Source organism: Scardinius erythrophthalmus (genome assembly GCF_964197995.2).
Source record: "Scardinius erythrophthalmus genome assembly, chromosome: 2".
In the NCBI taxonomy this organism is placed as follows: Eukaryota; Metazoa; Chordata; class Actinopteri; order Cypriniformes; family Leuciscidae; genus Scardinius; species Scardinius erythrophthalmus.
This window is the reverse complement of record NC_138222.1, coordinates 21,860,036-21,878,964: the sequence shown is the minus strand read 5'-3', so window position 1 is coordinate 21,878,964 and position 18,929 is coordinate 21,860,036. Positions and strand designations below refer to the sequence as shown.

Sequence of the window (18,929 nt, the reverse complement as noted above, 5' to 3'; positions counted from 1 at the left end):
CACAAAGTCTTGGCAAGTCTTTTAGATAAAAATAGTCAAGTGAAATTTGATTCTTGTGACCTATGTGTAGAAGGGCTTGTGCAAGTCATAATGGGGGGAAAAAGTGAGGCCATAACCAGGCACAACGATATTAAATTATGATATCCCATCAAATCACCAGGCTATAGACCCCTTTTGCGCCGACGTCACAGTTACGTCACGGCGCTAGCTGGAGGCAAAACAAACGGAAAACTGGAGGCGGCCAATACAAACCAGCACAGATTCGGCGACATAATAAAGAGCTTAAATTATTCTTTTTATTTTTAAATGTCATCTTGTTGTGTTCTTGGGTGCAAGAATCAATGAAAAATGAGTATGCTGTATCTGGAATTTTTATTTCTAGAAAATATTCATATCATTAAAATTGCACCGTAGTGTCACTCTTTACATTGTCGTCTTGGCGCTGGCTAGGCAGAACTGCGGATTGAACCACACAAGTCTTTACATGACCATTCAGCACATAGTTATATTATAGGCATCTAAATATATTTATATGTCCTCAGTTTCTCTTTAGCCTCAGTTTCTCTATCGGGTAGGTGTAGAAGTCAGGCCACTCAACCGGAGGGAGCGTTAACGTTAATCCTGTCAGTTCGTCCATTGACTGAGCGTGTACGGTCATCTGGTTCCGTCCGTTAAAATTAACTTTTGCAAATAACAATCGGCGTCCTGGACAGTGAGTGACCTTGCACATTAAGACAAAATCGGATTTTCTCCAGTCATTGTTAAAAAACAAGCTAACAAAACTGGCAAACTAGCGTTAGTGAAGCGGCCAGAGGGATCTTTCTGCCTCCAGCTAAGCTCCGCCCACACAAATACGTCACCGTGTTTACCAACTGTAAAAGGGTCTATAGGCTATTTGAGATTTGTCTGATTTTCTATTAACAGCTATATCTTCTAGAGAAACTGGTATTTCATGTCACCATTACAAAATATTAATGTTTTGATAGATAGACAGACAGACAGACAGACAGACAGATAGACAGATAGATAGATAGATAGATAGATAGATAGATAGATAGATAGATAGATAGATAGATAGATAGTATAAATACATTTTAATATTTTACTGAATATATGCTGTGCGAGAACATACATTTAGAAGTGATGTGCTTCCTCTTACAAGGTGTGACAGAAGAGGAGGCATTATACAGACTGACTGAAGTTGGATTATGACATTAAGATTTATGACACAATCATATAGAAAACATTAGCATCTTGTTATCAATAATTATTTTAAAAATCGTAATGTAGTGTGAAGAACAAGTTGGTTTTCGCGCGATACCTATTTTTTTTTGCAGTCTATGCGCGAGACACACGCGCTCGCGCTGACTCCCAATACGCTGATTTCACGCAGCCGTTATTTTGAAATCGAAAGCGAGGCTCCGGTGGGAAGAAAACCGGAAGTGTCGCCTTTAATCATAGGAGAGTCGTGAATGCGATGGCGTATTGTCGTGTTTAATGATGTTTTGTCAATTCTAAAACTGTACATACATTTCTTTCATACTTTAGACTATATACAGTGAAATTCATTTATAAATAAAATATTTTTTTTATATTATTCAGAAAGTAAAAAAAGAAGCAGGAATGAACTATATAAATATCCTATATTGGATATTAACATCCAAAAGTGTAAATCGCGGCAGCAGCTTTAGGTTGGTAGTCCAAGCCATTGTTGTTTATCTTTACTTCCGGGGTTTTTCCCACCGGAGCCTCACTTTCGATTTCAAAATGGCGGCTGCGTGAAATCAGCGCATAGCGTGCCGCACGAGTGCTATTTTTAGACCGCAAGGCCGCGTGACGTCAGCAACGTAAACCGGAAGGGGGTCAACATAGAAGCGCGCTCGCTTATGATTCATGCTAGTACTGCTTGTTTTCTGCCGGTTATCCCTCAAATAAGAACATGCCGAGTAAACACTGCTGCTATGGAACTTGCAGAAACGACTCCAGACACTATGACCGTCCACATAGGGTGTATTCTTTATTCGTTTCCCAAAGCCAAAAACCTAGAGGGATAAATGTGAACGATGGGTCTACGCCCTAGACATTATTTTGAATGAATGACTCTCTCTCTCTCTCTCTATATATATATATATAGCAAAAAGATAGCAAAAAATATCGGCACGGCTTCTTTTTGCCGCCGGCCCCAAGCTGTCGGCTATAGGTGCGCCCCGCTGGCGGCGATGAAGCGTTTGCCGCCGAATACGTCACTCCCATTTCTTGCCGCCGACTTCATTCTCTCTGGCGGTTGCCGCCGTCTAAATGAACCGCGGCCGGCTGGCGGCAAGCCGCTTTGAAATCGACCAACCATGAGTGAAACTGACAGCATCTTAACTACTTTTCACATTTAAAGCGATTATAATTATTATGTGAATTATATCAATTTTTGTTGTTGCTCCAAAGCCATTAGGGGTTATAACAGATTTGACTCTGATTCCATGATAAGGTTTAGGAAATTACATTTAAATTACTTTGAAACTCTGAAGCGATAATATGTAAAATATATAGAATTATTTTATTCACTTAAGGTGACAATTCTTTACATTTCTTTGATTTATGCACAATTTGAGATGCACCAATAGACCAAACAGAATTCCTTTTGTAAAACTTACTTGGCAATAAATATCTTTCTGATTCTGATTAGTTTTTAAAATAAATATTTAGCAGAATAAATGGATGAAGTTAGATTTTTCAAATGCTTGAAATCAGTGAACAGTGAAAGACATCTGCAACTTGGCCAAAATCTTGGGTTTGCTTTATATTTTTTTATTAATTTGCAACCATGGTAATGTCTATGAGAAACATGAAAATCCCTGTTCTGACCTGAAGGATAAAGTGAAATATTTATAAATATTTTGTCTCTCTGTCACTCCAGGAAATTGTGGTTATGTCTTTCATTGTTTTACAAGCTCAATTTTTTTTTTTTTTTTACCTTTTACATGTATAAGGGATTACTTTGCAGTTTGCAATTGCGAGTTTTGCGACCTGTACAAATGTTTAAGAAAGTGTTAAAGCACAAACAGAGAAGTACCTCCACCGGTCGAGAGGGGCAGCACCTAAAAAACTGAAGCAGATTTACTCGTCTCGTCACACGGTTTCAGTATTTGGAGAGAGGAAATATCTTACTGTATGGGAAATATACGATCTTTTAAGTAAGTACATTTTTCCTTTTTGTGTAACGCAATATTACTATGTTCATTTTTGACATTGTTTTTAGTTCTTCTTCTTAAGATCTGTTCTTGCCTAACTAGTCAAGCTAAAGTAAGTTAGCCTTGTTTGCAAAGTTTCCGCCATGTTTCCGCCATAGCTAGGCTAACGTTACTTAGTTTCTTCCTGGCGTTGAGTTTTTTTCTTCTTCTAAGTATGTTTAACTGTTATGTATGTTTATACAAGTGTGAGTACATGTGGTTTAAGATAGTATTGGTCAGTCGAATGAACTAACGTTACAGTTCCTGAACTACGGACAATTATTCTGCCGCCTACGTGGGAATGGTAACGTTAGCAAAATCTTCACGACAAGAAAGACTGATCAGTATAACTTGTGTTGTTTTCTAACTAAACATAATTATGCTGCTAGTCTAGATTAGAGTGTTCGCTACCACATGCTGTTTCACCTTTTTTACACACTGAGTTCAAGCATGTTCTAACCTTACATGTTAAATGTATCTAGCTACAGTAGGTAGCCAAACTTTACATCTAGAAAGACTAGTTTAACTTTTGGTGTTATCTTACAAAAATAACGATGTAGGTTGTTTATATGATTTTGTTTGTCTGAACATGGTTTTCTGTTGATCCACTTGTGAAAATTACTGCTTTTTCGAAGGGGTGAGCATTTTAATGTTGTTGATTTTGCCTGAAAAAAAAAATCAAAAAGTATACTTTATGCTAATGTGTCTTCTATTTTAGATGCTTCACATTGTTCAGTTTATCAACAAGGAGGATCTGCCATTTGCAGTGGTTCCGCAAGAGTGGCTCAACGAAGGGCATGTGCCATTGGCCCCCATTTAACCTCCGCAAAAAAGACAAAGGAACAATTTAGCCATCCGCTGCACACCTCCACACAGCACCTGGGAGAAACATCATTTTAAGTTCATGAAGGGAGCAGGTAAATGGGTCTGACTTGTACATTTGATTTTCCTTTATTTCATCTGTGTAATTTATTTGTCTGTTTATTGTGGATAACGGAATCTTTCATTCATTATTATTATTATTATCATCAAATTTCTGTTTCCTCTTTCTTAGAACCAGGTTTCTCCCCAGTAATCCAGAATCCGCCAAGAGTTTGAGTACAAGTAAGTGATGTTATTTGTGAAGTTTTTTTGTCTTGGAAACTATTGCTTCTATTTAAAGTTGGCATGAACTGGAAGTTACAAACGACTTTTCTCCAGTGTTGACATATTTCCAAGTGAAAGGGAATATTGAATAGAGGAGCAGGGTTTTACTCTAGCGCTCCTCATCTCCCCCCCCCCCCCCCCCCCCACAAAAAAAGAAAACACTTTTCAATTATGCCATGCCAGACTCTGTCTACGAAGCAAAGCGAAGTAGCAGAGTTTGGTATTACCAGGCTAGCAATACTCTGCATTGAAATTAAAGCTGTTATGTTTGCTCCCCAGCTCATCAAGTACTAAGCTTTACACCCCCGGCAGCAAATTTACCCTGGCAGCATATGGGTGAAAACTCTGGAGGTATGTAATATGTTGCGCTTAACTAAGTGTTACATTTAAGTCCAATTCATTAAATGTATGCAATAACTTCAAACATATTTTTACATGTCAATGATTATCAATAGGAGGGAGAAAGTCATTGCTCTATTGTTGGCCCTTGTACTCCAATGGCATCTTGTGTCAAGCATGAAGTTTTCAGCTGTGAAGGTATATTCTAGCCCTATGTCTTAATGTCCAGTGTTTTAACAGTATTGAAAATAGTGCCTTTAGTTGTTTGTTTTATTTTATTTTTTAAATGTAGAACCAAGCCCTGAGGGAAAGCAATGCACGAGCAGGTGAGAACTTGCACTGTTTCTTAAATTGTACTTTTTTGTGTGTGATGTAAGTCCAAAATTACCATATGCCTTTCATTTTGTAGCTTCGGATCACACCGGCTCACTTCAAGAGCAGGTGAAGCAAGTTCAACAAACAATGTTGAAGACGTTTGCTTGCACTGGGAAATCAGGTACAACTTGCAAACAGCACCTGTGGTTGTTGGTTTAATTCCCACTGGGGCTACCTGACCATGTAGTAGACCTAGATATAAATGTCATAGTTTAGTAGTTGAGGGACCAGGACTGACTATTTTATTCTGGGAAACCCTGTAGGTGCAGATCAGACCCTTATGCTGTGACGTCTTGCAGAGTTTGGTGATGTTGTGTCTGTTGGAGTCATCCCTGTCAGGGGATCTGTTACTCCCCCTACACACCCAGGAAGATTTGCCGTGTCTTGACAACAGTTTGAAGCAGGATAAAAAGCTCCAGGAACAATTTGTAAGTTTGCTGATTATAATGCCATAGAGTAATCTAAAGTAAAATTTAAGATTGTATACTGCATATATTACAGTCTGAATCCTCAGCCTTTCACATTTTTTATTTATTTATGAGAAGCTTCAGAGAAATGTAATTTGTAACACTTTTTTGGATTTTCAGCTCGGTGTAGGGGATAAAGCATGTTTTAGAGACATGTTCCTTTAGACCATTGTTCAAAGTAAGTTGGATATTTTTTTAATTATATTTAAGTAGATGTGTATGGCCTCATGCAATTCAAATGAAATGACAGATCTGTATTTTCTAAATTAGCCATCCAGAAGAACCTGGCAACCCAGGATGCCACTGATGAAGCGGTCTAGGTTAACGTTTCGCGTTACCTGAAAGGAGCATCTGACCGTGAAGGCAGAAAAAGGCACCGCACAGCTGAGAGGGACCCACAGCCGACCACTTAGGCTGACTACTGACACCCCAGAATCACTGACAACTGGAATCCTTTCTTTATCTTGCAGTCAGTAACATCAAGACCCCTAAAGAAGTCAGAAGTGTCACACTATACTCACTAACTGTGGAAATTACTTTCTTTTTTTTCTTTTTTCAAATAATGCTTGTAAGTCCTTGTGCCACAGGTCAGCATTGCAGCTATAATGGTCTATTCTACTCCAGAGCTTTACTATAAATTACTACCACTTAACCTATTGTTAGAAATGGCTTGTAAATGTGATGTCATACTTTGATTTATTTGGTATCCTGCACATTATTTCGTATCAAGTATTCTCTTTACTTACAGGTAATTTTTTTCACCCTAGAGCTGTCCTCTTTATATGAACAATTATTGTAAGAGTTGTAATATGCTTGTAAGGCTGTTTTTTGTTTGTTTGTTTTTTTACCAAAATTTAATAAGAAACCTGCATGTTAGTATATTGATTTATTTATTTTTCTGTTATGTTTCAGTGATCTGACACATCTTGTTTAAATGACAGTTAATGTACTTTGAAATGTGGAATAAAAATGCCAAATGGATATTTGTCTGGTTTGAGCAATAATTATTCTTGATAAACTGCATGCTATAAATATTAAATATTATATATATATATATATATATATATATATATATATAGCCAGAATAAGCGGCGGCAGATCGCTCGAAAATAGCGCTTGCCTCCAGCGGGCCGCGGAAGGGCCGCCTTAAATATAACGGCGGCGGGACGGCGGTTGGCCCGCGGGCCGGCCGCGGAACGAAGGCGGTAGGAAGGCGGCTGCCGCTTTTAAAGAGCGGCTGCCGCCGGCGGTGCGCCGTCCAACGTGTTTGCGATGTCGCCATTCTGCCGCTTCTACTGCCGCCGGAGCGCCGACGGTGGTCCGCCGACTCATTGCTATCTGGGTATATATATATATATATGTATATGTATATGTATGTATGTATGTATGTATATATATATATATATAGTTAATTGTAGGTGCTACTACTGCCTTGAATGACATTTATCATAAAAGTCATATGTAGGCCTACTTTCTTAAAATACTCTTATTTAAATATGTAAGACATGTTCAGCCTCTGCCTTTTTCTAGCAAGCCTGGTCATGCTACAGGTAGGCCCTAGATCTGACAGATTTACTTTTTCTGTAGTAAGGAAACAGCCTTAGGGGGGAGGGTAAAATAATTGAGAGAATTTAGATTTGATATTAATTAAAAATTAAGTGTTGTTGGTTGTGACCAAGTAGCATAAGCGATCGCTAAACAAAAAATAAATACATTAATAATAATAATATAAATTACCCCCAACAACTGTCAGACGTAAGACAACCAGAGGACATAGTATGACAGACAGGACATAGGGTGGTAAAAGATAGCTTGTTGAAACTGCAAAATGTCACTGTCAGTGGCGTAAGGCGATGTTTTTTGGGGGAGAAATTCTGTCGATAACAATCTACCTCTGGATCAGGTCGGCTCTTTTTCCCGTCTTTTTCAGGCCTCTACACTCAAGCCATCTCTTCAATTGAATATTTGTATGTTCTTCTACTTCTATACCAGTGAATTTGGCACCGGGGACATCATTCTCGGACAGAGTTAGCAGGTTTAGCTCAGTAGACATCTCGTCCGTGAACTGTTTACATGCGTCTAGCATGAGTGACACGCGCGAGTTTGACCCCCCAGCAACCGTCGCTATCTTAATGAATATTAATGAGAAAAGGTGACGTATATCGTGCGGTACGCTATTAGAGCATAAAATCCGGGGGATTTTATCCGACTCCTCCCACCTTACGTACCTAAACCTACCAATCTCCACCCCCTGATCCCTAAACCCACCCCTAAACCTAGCCATCTCCACCCCTAAACCTACCAATCTCCACCCCTTATATAAGATCCGACTCCTCCCCTCGGATCTTGTGTACTGCATTGAGGTGCTACTGGATTAATCACGCGAGAATGAAGATAGAACTCGCGGATTGGTCGCTTGAAGACCAATTAAATCCAGGCTGAGTCCTTCCTGACAGAGAATCGGGATAAAAAGTTTGAGGTGGCCGCTCAAGTAACTCAAAGTTTGGTGAGTTGGAGGGAGGGGGTTAAATCCAGAGAGAGAGAAGATGAGCGACACAGAGGCGTCTGAGCAACCTCAGCCCGAGAGAAAAGTCATCGGTAGGGGTTCAGTGGCTTTAGCGACAATAATACGTTTATTTAATACACATTACAAATCGTAATAATGAACACGTCATGTTTATGGAATGAGACGCGACCGACAGGCTTTAGAATTCAGAAAAAAATAGCTTTTCGTATTGATCGCTGTTTATTCTGCGTTTGTGTTTTGCTTGAACTTTCGACAGTATCGTTTTTCAGAAAATGGTTTTATTTTTGACGCGTACTGAAATAGTTTATTTCACACTTGCGAATTTGCATGAATAGCCTACTATCGATAAAAATGTCGATACATACTTCTTACCACATGGTTACCTTCCTCTTTGAAACTTTTTTTTTTTTTTTTACCATTTATTCCCGAGTTAGCCTAATGGGCGGTCTGATCGTCTCTTTGGGATTTAATATTCTGCTTCTGTAACTAACGTACACAAAGAGAAATTGAAATGGCATGTCTTGTATGATCTAAAGTTGGTCATATTTGAAGCAGGTTCAGCGTTTGGCTGTTTACAGAGTGAAAGTGCGTTGATGACCCACATTTCTGAGCGCTGTTACCATGTGCTTTATGTGGGAGGGATTTAACTGCAGGTGTTTTGCATGTCTTTAGGTAAAAGCTTTACATTTTTAGCCGTAATTTACCATGTTTACCCTTGGGCCACCTTGATCTAGTGAGAACTCATTATTGGGCCAAAAACACGTATTTTCGTCTCCCTTTTATGTCTGATCAGTGTTTGAACGAATTAAGTGGTTGAAAGGTTTCAAAGTTTATAGTTAATAATTCACACACGTTGCCCACAGTGTTCCAATGAGTCTGTTTACCGGGCTTTGCTTGAGCATACGGAATTCTGTCAGAACACATCAACCACTCAAAAGAACTTCTTATTAGATGGTGATGCATTATTTCTATGATCTGTTGCAGCAACAGGTGTGCAAGGAACTGTGAAATGGTTCAATGTGCGCAATGGATATGGCTTTATCAATAGGTAGGTTCATAATGCTGAAAGGACTCCTCACCAGTCAGACTAACTGTATGCACAAATTCACCGTCTGATGGGTCAAATACTGTGGGGTCCAAACGTCTGAGACCACTAGTGCAGGTATTTGAAATTTATTTTAAATTCTAAAACGTTATTTCCAGGTTTAAAGAATGAAAGCCCAGTTCAAGGTGATCTCAGACTTCTGGACCCCCTCTATAATTAAGCAGCAAGCATTTTAATTATCAGGTTTTTCCCCCCGTTTTTTTTATTCACAATATCAAATGTTGTCTGTTAAAAATTTAATTGAATTCCCTTTTTGTTCCACAGAAATGATACTAAAGAAGATGTATTTGTTCATCAGGTAATGTTTACTTTATAAATACATTGCAATCTTTAATTTAAACCATTTTAAATATATTTTTTTTTTTGGTGGAGTAATGCCACTAGTCTGTCTTTTGAACAGATGTATGGCTAAGATGTTAAATGCAAACATGACATTCTTGCCTAGTAAGTTTAACTGACATTTACAAAAAAGAAAACAGGGCTCCAGACTGCGACCAAATGGTCGCATTTTGCGACCAAAATTTGAGAGTGTGCGACTAAATTTTACATCCAGTCGCACATGTGCGACCAGTAAATTTCATCTCGTTCATAGTGGGCGACAACCGACGTCGCGTCTGCGATGCTTTGTTTACGACATCACGACAATTAATTTTTTAACGGTCCTCCATGAAGGGTTCCGAGTGAATGAGTGTGTGTGTGTGTGCGCGCGAGTGAATGAGTGTGTGTGTGTGTGTGTGTGCGCCCGCGCGCAAGTGAGTGAGTGAGTGAGCGAGCGAGCGAGAGAGTGAGAGAGTGTGTGCGTGCGTGTGTACATGTGCGAGTGAATATGTGTGTGAGACGGCTCGAGATGACTGGTCGTAAAGCAATGTGTAGTCTGACAATGTTTCTTGTCCAGGACATGACAAGATTTTTAGGAGTCGAGACTCGAAATCGTGTAATCTGATACATTGACTATAGTAACAGACAAAAAAATTGCGTATTCTGAACCAGACATAACTATAACTATGGTATACTGTGGTTATGAAAGTAGCCTACACATCTTTTTACAGCACTTCAAAACTATATCCTATTAAAATATTTTTTTTTTTTATGTGTCGACCAAAACATTTTTGTTCATCCTTTAAAGATTGTCTCTATTTATAAAACTGAAAGTTTCAAGAAGTAGGAAAACTCACACTTTTTTTAAAAAAAGAAGACTAAATTACCATTGTAAACAGCTGCTGAGGGTGCTTATTGGCTATTTTCACTCCCTAATATCTATTTTGTCACTCATTTTGCTTTTGAAATAATATTAAGACATTATGAAGGATAATAATTAAATTTAACTTTATCTATACACCTCAAATTTAGCTCAGTGCTTTGTCATCCCACAGTGCTACCAAATACTTTCTGTAGAACTTAGAGCCGCGGCCCTCAGATGTTAGTCTGGAGCCCTGTGATCTTAAAATAAAACTGCACCATAATTTCTGTACGCTTAATCTATTTATTATCAAAGCATTTGTCTGTAATAGTTATTTAGGGGGAAAATGTGAAGGTGTGCCCCTAAATTTTCTGCTTGCGCTCCTAAAATTTTAAGTCAGGGGCTACAGCGCTCCTAATAAAAAAAGTTAGTCTGGAGCCCTGGAAAACATACCAAGATGTATCACCTATACAGAAATCCTGGATTTCAAGTGCTCCTAAGATATCAACATTCATTTTGAAATGGTTTGACTTGACGACTTCACCCACCCATCACTGATTGAAAATAAATGTTATGCTAAGGATGTGCCTTTTCCCTTTGAGCAGACTGCAATAAAAAAGAATAACCCAAGAAAGTTCCTTAGAAGCGTGGGGGATGGTGAGGTTGTGGAGTTTGATGTTGTTGAAGCAGCTAAAGTAAGTGGTTCTGGATCAATCAAAATATTGTTATAGGAATAAAGTGAGTTTTATTGCTCAATTTTCACTCTAAAACTGACCATTTGCTTTAGGGCTCAGAGGCAGCAAATGTGACCGGTCCAGGGGGTATACCTGTCAAAGGCAGCCGATACGCCCCCAATAAACGCAGATTTCGTAGGCGCTTTTACCCTCGTAATGCACGTCCTACTGAAGGAGAGGAGAAAGCTGGAGAAGCTGGGGATGCTCCAACTGATCCCACAACTGAGGGAGAGGGCAGCGAAGAGAAAGGAGCCCCTCGGCCACGTCCTCGGCGCCAGCGTCCACGCAGGAGACCTGTTCCACCACAAGGCGAGGTGAAGTCATTTGGATACTTTTTATCTGAAGGTCTGCCCTACCTTAAATTAATTGTATTTTTGAAACATTGATTATGAAATATCACCAGGGCCTATACAATTCAATGAGTAAATGAGCTAGATTCTGTTCAATGTTAAGTTTCAATATTCAACATGGTATTAAGCCTTTAAACTTCAGCTCATTTTGTTTTATTACTGCACACAACTGGTCAGTGAGTTTTGCAGTTTTCTGTCTCCGCTCTAGGGAGAAGCAGGCGAGAAGAACGAGGAAGTAGATGGTGCCCAGCAGAGGCCGCCACCTCGCAGGTTCAGACCTCGATTTCGAAGGTTCATATCACCACTTATACTGACCAGGGGCCATATGTATAAAGCTGCTCAGAGTAAAATTTTAGTCTTAATCGTGTCAATATTCTAAGAATTACGTAAGTCTTTACTCTAAGTCTGATTCATAAAGGCTAAGGTGTTAAGACTTGGTCTCAGCTCCTAAGTTATTTAAGAGTGCTGGAGAGGTATCCTAACCTTGGAGTAACAAGATTGCAGCCAAGAGGAAGAGACAAATACATTATATATTTGTTGGAAAGTGTGCAGAGTTATATGATGACAGAGTTGATAAAACAACACAGGGTTGATGGTAAAGGTATGCTTTTTGTAACTCATTTTTTAAGAAATGTAGTAACTTCTCCCTACAACACTCTACAAGTCAATGCTTTGGCTGTCAATGCTCATCTTTCATTAGATTAGCACAAACAAAACGATTAACTCCAAGCACAACTACTCAATAAGCGTACAAAATCTTTACACATTTTAATAATATTTGGATAAAGTGTGAAGATGTAAATTTTCCTAGGCTGGAAACTTCCACTTTTGGCCTCTACTGTATGGCAGTTCATTGACTTTCCAACTGATCTTCAAACCATGCAGCAAAAGCAAGCCACTTTTGAGGATTGCAAGGATTGTTGGACCTGCTGTGCTGATGGAACTCATGTTCACATCATTGCTCCAACTGTAAATTAGACCTGTATCAAAAAAGGATTCCACAGCATTAATACTAATTTGTGATCATTTTGCACAATGCAAAGCAATTTTGTTTTTAAATTTGAATATTAAAGTTCCAGTGTCTTAATAAAATGATCTTATAATTGCATGAAATGATTGGTGTCATGCTGCTGTGACTTCACCCTTCCAGGCTCACTATTGATTCAGAGGTTGAGGGTGGCCATTTTGGGTTGACATCATTGTAGTCCTTAGTTCACAACACTTAAGTGCCACTTCATTCAACACTTGAGAATCAGTCTTAAGCCCTATTCGAATTGTATTAGTATTTTCTGGGGACCTCGTGTGATTTAGAAATTACCCACTGAATATCTGAATTTCGTGTGGCGCATTCGTACAGGATAAATGAAGCCTGTGATTTTACTCGAAATTACTGACTTATCTCCCGGATATGATGTCAATAGGCTATTGCTTGGAAATGTCTTGTCGTTATTATAGGTCTAGCTGTATGATATATCATAAACAGAAGAATGTTTCTTACAACATTCTGCTATACATGTCATCCATCTAATCATTATTTTTGTTTTTGCTCTTCTGATGGTTTTCAGCTTTCTCTTTCTGCAAATTGTATAGTTGTATCGTATCGTATCGTATCATGGTGTATAGCGATATGACCCACCACCCAAAATACTATCAAAACACTCCAACGCAGCCTCCATTCTTCACGAAAGATGGATAAGAAAGCGCACCGGAAACAAAAACCTTGAAAAAACTGTAAACGACCCAACCAAATCACAGAGATGCCGATTCTCACGGGACTAATATTATCACAGGACCTCGGTGTTTGGTGGAATATGGTAGGTCATTTCATTTGCAGGGGAATTTTTACTTTACAAATTACAGACATGGCCGATTCGCATGGGATTAAGATCACAGACGACCTCCGCAATTATTACAAATTTCTAGAGGTCACCAGGTAATATTTATCCCGTGCGAATAGGGTATTAGACTTTCCTGAAAGTTGCTATTAGCTTCTTTATAAAAGTTTCTTACTCTTAGACAAGTCCTACTTTTTACTAAGAATTTTGACATTTAAGTCAAAGCTTAAGACTCGATTCTTAGGAGCATTTCTGAGAAGTTTTATACATACGGGCCCTGATTTGGAAAATCAGGAAATTACAGGCTGGAAAATGTCTTGAGTAATAAGTAGTCTTGAATACAATTTAATTTATAATGCCTGTTTGACCAGCTCTAATCACCATTTCTACATGTGTTTGAATGTGTTCTGTTAAATCCTTGCTTTTTGGTTACTGAATTAAATCAACACTGAACTGACTCCAGCTGAATAATGACATTGTCTTTTGTAGAGCTGCTTATCGCTGAATTGAACTCATTTCATTATTGATGAACTTTACCCACTGAACTGACTTGCAGCAGAATTTCTCATGTTTGATGAAGTTTGCATCATTGAATGTTTTGTTCCTGTTTGTTACTGTGAAGTACTATGTAAATAATATGCAAATTAATAGTCACCTTTATTTATATGATTCCTTCAGAGGTCTTCAGTTTCATTGTCTTAAACATGCAAGAGAGCATGTGCTTGTTTATTGTATTTTATGCAAGTGCAAAAGTCTCTCTTCTGTGATGCCCAGGCCGTTTCAACCCCGGCCACCCCCTGGAGAGGCTCAACAGGTGGTAGCCCCTGCAGAAGAGCAAGAGTCACCGCCTAAAGAGGACCAGACCAATGGGGAGCAGACAGAAGAGCAGTCCCGGAAACCCCGCAGACAGTTCAGTCGGCGCAGACAGAGGAAATCTGAATCCGGTACCTCTAAAGTAAGTGGTTTCCAGAAAAAACACACGACTGAAGTAATGTAGTTCAATTTGACAATATTATCTGTGTCCTCGCTGCCTGACTTTAGTTATATTAACGTTAGCTGCCACAATTCTGGAATGGGGCTATTTTCTCTGGACTCTGCTGGACATGCAAATAATAAGATATATATTAGTCAAATATATTTTGACTTTAAAACAATGCATCTTAGCCTAATATAGCTCTGTCCCACAACTGTGTTCAGCTAGGTTGTATAAATATCTGGCTTGTTATTGTTTAGGATGGAGATGAACCTGAAAAACTTGAGTCCCCAGCTCGGGCCTCCAAGCCTGCTAATGTGAAATCCTCTTCTGAAACGTCCCCTAAAAATGAGGTGAGTTGTATATGCATGTCTTTAGTTTTTTAGTTTTTTTGCCAATGACATAAATGTGCACTAACAACTTTTTTTTTTTTTTTTTTTTTTCCTGTGTAGGCATCTGTCCCTACAGCTTCCAAGCCCTCAGAATGATTTCTGTGAACTGGAAGAAGTCATGTGACCCTTGCAAGAGGTGGGACTTCCAGAGCTAAACTGATTTTAAAGGTGGTAAAGTGTTTTGGCCATCAAACTACAACTGCTGTTAAAATGCACAAAATGTTGTCACCTTGCAAAATTAAGCAGCAGCCACTTCATATTCAAAAATGCTTTTCAGGTTTTTCTAGCATTTTAAAAAGTTGAGAAAATAATTGGTTTTAATTTGCAAAGACGATCCGTGTATAATTCGTTCATTCCTTTTTTTAATTAAAAATCAAGCTGAAATATTTTTACGTTCAGGTGTAGACAGCTTGAATATTCGATTTCTATATGTGGGCAGGAATGAAATGCACCTTTCCGCTGTTTGGTTAACCAAAGATCAAACTGTGTCGTCATCAGTTTTCCTCAGTTACGTGCAACAGAATAATATTAATCCACTGCTTCAGTTGGATGAATTCTTAAAGTATTTATTGCAACTACATTTCATCTTTTTCATCAAACAACCAGACTAATGAATGTCACAACACAAATTCAACAATAAATTCACCTATGTGTCTTGTCAATTGTGTGTGTGGCAAAAATGTGTGTGGATTGCAATGCCAAGATTTTCACTTGATTGCATTTTCGGTTTGTTTCTCACCAAACACTACCTTTAGAACACGACTTGCATCGGATTATTTTGACACGTTTGCATCTGTAAAACTTAATGAAAGTCGCCGTTCTCTGGCATTTCAAATGGGCAAGTGTAAGCAGGACATTTTTATTTCTTCAAGAAGGTAATTAGCCTGTGGAACAGAATCAAGGTGAGTATTGTCCTAGTTGTTTATTTACGCTCCTAACTTAATTGAACTAAGCAGATAAATGCACCTACTTTGTAGTGAAGTGCAAACCAGTATTGATTTAAATGTAAATATGCAGCAGTCATAGCTTTTTGTTTTAGCTGAGATTTATATTAATATTGGTTATCAATTGATGTCACACACAACTTGCATTTTATTTTCTCTGCCATCTAAGCTTCAAAGGCATTTCCACTACCAAAGTTACAGAACCGTTGTGAATTCACAACACTACTCTGTGCTGTCCAGTGCATTGTGCAGCTTAACTTCACGGTTTTTGAGAGTTGATCAGTTAAATAAAACGGGTGGTGTGCCAAAGAAGTAGGCTAATTGTTAATGTATGAAGGCAGATGCAAGGTACGTTCATATTAAATAAACGCCTATAATAGCCTATTTCTCTGGCATGCGTAGTTGGCCATGAACAGGTCTATACAGTGGCAGAAGGAAGCCCTGTCTAGGCGAAGTACGGTTTGTGTAAAGCCATTCGTTAGTCTAGTTGTTTGATGAGAAAGGGATGAAATGTTGCAATAAACGCAATAACGCAGTTATGTTGCAATAACTGTTGTCATCTCCCACTGTCTTTTGTTGCCCTTGTTTTTCTTTCATGCCTCACATTTTGTTGTTCTTGTGTTACTGCATAGGTTCCAAGATGGGTTAGTTTGGGTGGTTGAACCTCGCCTGTCTCGTTAAACATCTTGCCCCTCGCTTCTGTCATTGTCCCTCCCCCAAAATGATCCACTGCTTGTGGTCTGGACCCTTCATCTGTCAGGGAGAGAGAAAGAGGGATGGATGGAAAGGAAGGGGCTGGTGGGGAAGGGAGGGTTGGGTTGATGCATACTTGGCCATTTAAAAGTAAATAGCAAAAAAAAAAAATCCCTGCTCTAAAAGCCCATTATATTTACAATATTTCCCCTTAATAGTTTTGTTCTGTACTATGGGCGATGAGCAGTAGAAAAAATGTGACCAGTTCGGCTACTTTAAGTTCATCAAAGAGGAAATGCCATCCAGTGTGATCAGCACAGACTCTTCTCTTACTTGTAACTTGATAAAAGGGGAAAACATTCATCCAATCAAATCCCTTTTTTCTTTTCTTTTCTTTTGTTATGTACTTTACTTTGGTGGGGATTTTGTGCAATGCCAGTAAAGTAAATAAATTATTTGCTGACTCTCCTCCTGACTCTTCTTTTTTTTTTTTTTTACCAGGTCATACTTGACAGACAAGCTTAATTTATCCATTTATCCATGTTCTGTTGTGCCAAACCTTGTTGAAAAGCTGGTCACACTTCCTGTGCTTGTGAATGTACAGTTAGTTTGTCAGAACAAAAACGTGTTTTATTCCATCATATAAATAAGTTAAAGTTACACTTCAGAATGTGGCATATAGTGACAATATAAGTCAAAATATAAGGAATATAGGTCAGTTTTTTTTTCACTCATCAGACGGCACACATCTTACATTTAATTTCTCAGTGTAACTAATATATATATATATATATATATATATATATATATATATATATATATATATATATAATCTAATATAGTGAATAAGAAATGTTCTCTATATATTAAGCACAAACAATTTCCTATGAAGTTATACATGTCTGAAATTACAAAATGTGCATGTTTTGATGTTTGATTCTGTCATTTAAATGAAGGTTTGAAATAACTAGTTTCTTTAATGTGTGTTGAGGATAGTGTATGATATAAGCATTAAATATCTACTGGTAAAATTTTAGCTTTGTGCAAAAACTTTTAAAACATTTGACAGTTTGTTACTAATCAGTATTACAATGTTTCATGGACCCTTTTCACAGACTGTAATGATGCATTTCCGCAGTTATCAACATCGCAAATATAGTATTTTTTTTTATTTTTTTTTATTGAATACACAATGCTATACTTCCTGTTATATTATCTTGGTTGGCAGTAAATGACAAAAAATAATCAATGATGAGGGAGTGGCAGCTAATTTTACATCTTATTCCCTTCTGACTGCTGTAATCAATCTCTGTATATTTTTCACTCTTTTGGAGAGTTATGAAAACGCTATCATAGATGTTTTTGCCTTTTCTATTATAGCAGATAGAAATACAACATTATATTTGCTGTTGTCTCCCATTCACCGTTTACCCAACTATGAAGACTTCTGCTTCTCAAAACCCCGGAAATGTGAAAAGGGTCCATTATCCTAAGATAACGCTAAAATGAAAAGAACAGTCTATGATCTACTAGTTGTATGCAAAACCATAGCTGGCTTTGTGGTGTATGGAAACCTTTGTGCAGTTAAAGTGCAGAGTTCCAAATCTCAAGTCTTGCTCCTTTTCAAACAACATTGCACTTTCTCCCAAAGTCCAACATCCTTCTTTATAATACTTAATTTCCAAAGACCACATAGTCTCTTCTGAGTAGTAATGTCTTCATGGTATGCATTTTCCTCTCCAAGCCACAAAGAACAGTAAATTGTGGTGATTCTGGCCCCCATCCACAATTTCTCTAGTTCTCAGGCTTCAGTTCTCTGTCCCATCAGATCCTAGGTAGTCTAGCTCTGTACTGTGTTTCCCTTGATCCATGTCCAGGTCCATGTCCATCATGTTTTGTGGATGACCATGGAAGGTGGCTGAGATCTGGTCAAAAGTCTTGCCTCGTGTCTCAGGAACTCGGAAGAATGTGAAGACCAGAAAGAAAAGGAGAAGCACAGCGAAGATCAGGAAAACGTATGGACCACATAGGTTCTGTGGTAAGGAGAGATTGAGTTTGATAGATTTTAAGACACATTTGATATATCGGAAAATTGAAATCCAGAATAAAACAACGTTTCCTCTGCACTTACAGCAACATACGGGAAGCCCATGCCAATGATGAAGTTGGCAGTCCAATTGGAGCAGCCAGCTACTGCCATGGCCGCTGGTCTGGGACCTTGTGAGAAGAGTTCAGCCACAAAGAACCAAGGGATAGGACCTGGCCCTACCTCAAAGAAGGCCACAAAACCAAAAATGGCCATCATGCTAATGTAGCTCATTGATGGTACAGTCTCCTGTTAATGAACAAAGAAAAAAATGTTAATGATCCATCATCTTTTCTAAAGCAGAGTTGTTTTTTATACCTTCTTATCTGTCTATATGCTACAAAACAACAGTTCATACTCTGTCATTTTCCACATTTTAAAGATTCAAGTTGGACCAGACATTAAAAAGTGATGATAATTTTGACAGCATTCACTGACAAGGAAAAATGCTAAACAAATGTATTTGAGCATTTTACAACCAGCTTTCTGACTTTGTCAAGTGATTTTCTCTAAATTAAGAGTACTTTTTCCAGTAACTATTTATATGCAAATAGTTAAA

General features: G+C 38.3%; 2 protein-coding genes and 1 long non-coding RNA gene across 8 annotated transcripts in view; 2 read left to right on the top strand and 1 right to left on the bottom strand.

Annotated features, from left to right (window-relative positions):
* Positions 1-3,090: 3,090 nt before the first annotated feature.
* On the top strand, positions 3,091-6,531 carry LOC308687421. The gene is made up of 10 exons (XR_014029741.1): positions 3,091-3,188; positions 3,943-4,141; positions 4,279-4,328; positions 4,650-4,721; positions 4,826-4,907; positions 5,002-5,035; positions 5,119-5,205; positions 5,348-5,512; positions 5,672-5,729; positions 5,822-6,531. It is a non-coding gene; the product is annotated as an uncharacterized lncRNA (long non-coding RNA).
* A 1,469-nt stretch (positions 6,532-8,000) lies between these two features.
* LOC308687376 (Y-box-binding protein 2-A-like) lies at positions 8,001-16,962 on the top strand. Of its 6 annotated transcripts, none has more exons than XR_014029735.1 (10): positions 8,001-8,149; positions 9,063-9,126; positions 9,448-9,481; positions 10,969-11,058; positions 11,151-11,411; positions 11,656-11,738; positions 14,057-14,237; positions 14,516-14,608; positions 14,708-14,815; positions 16,224-16,752. XR_014029735.1 is itself a non-coding variant. In XM_081359905.1 (10 exons), exons 1-9 carry the CDS (start codon positions 8,098-8,100, stop codon positions 14,741-14,743), a joined length of 894 nt encoding a protein of 297 aa, XP_081216031.1. In that variant the 5' UTR covers positions 8,001-8,097; the 3' UTR covers positions 14,744-14,783; positions 16,224-16,962. The 6 variants fall into 6 exon arrangements, 4 of the variants coding, with proteins under 4 accessions (XP_081216031.1, XP_081216034.1, XP_081216032.1 ...); XM_081359905.1 differs by having other exon boundaries at positions 14,708-14,783; positions 16,224-16,962; XR_014029736.1 differs by having other exon boundaries at positions 8,046-8,149; positions 9,069-9,126.
* A 302-nt stretch (positions 16,963-17,264) lies between these two features.
* Positions 17,265-18,929, bottom strand: part of LOC308687375 (solute carrier family 2, facilitated glucose transporter member 4-like) — a 30,616-nt gene continuing 28,951 nt past the window's right edge. The window contains exons 10-11 of the mRNA XM_081359904.1: positions 18,416-18,619; positions 17,265-18,317 (exon numbers count right to left, since the gene is read on the bottom strand). Coding sequence (XP_081216030.1) covers positions 18,093-18,317; positions 18,416-18,619 — 429 coding nt within the window. The 3' untranslated portion in view covers positions 17,265-18,092. The remainder of the gene's footprint in view (positions 18,318-18,415; positions 18,620-18,929) is intronic.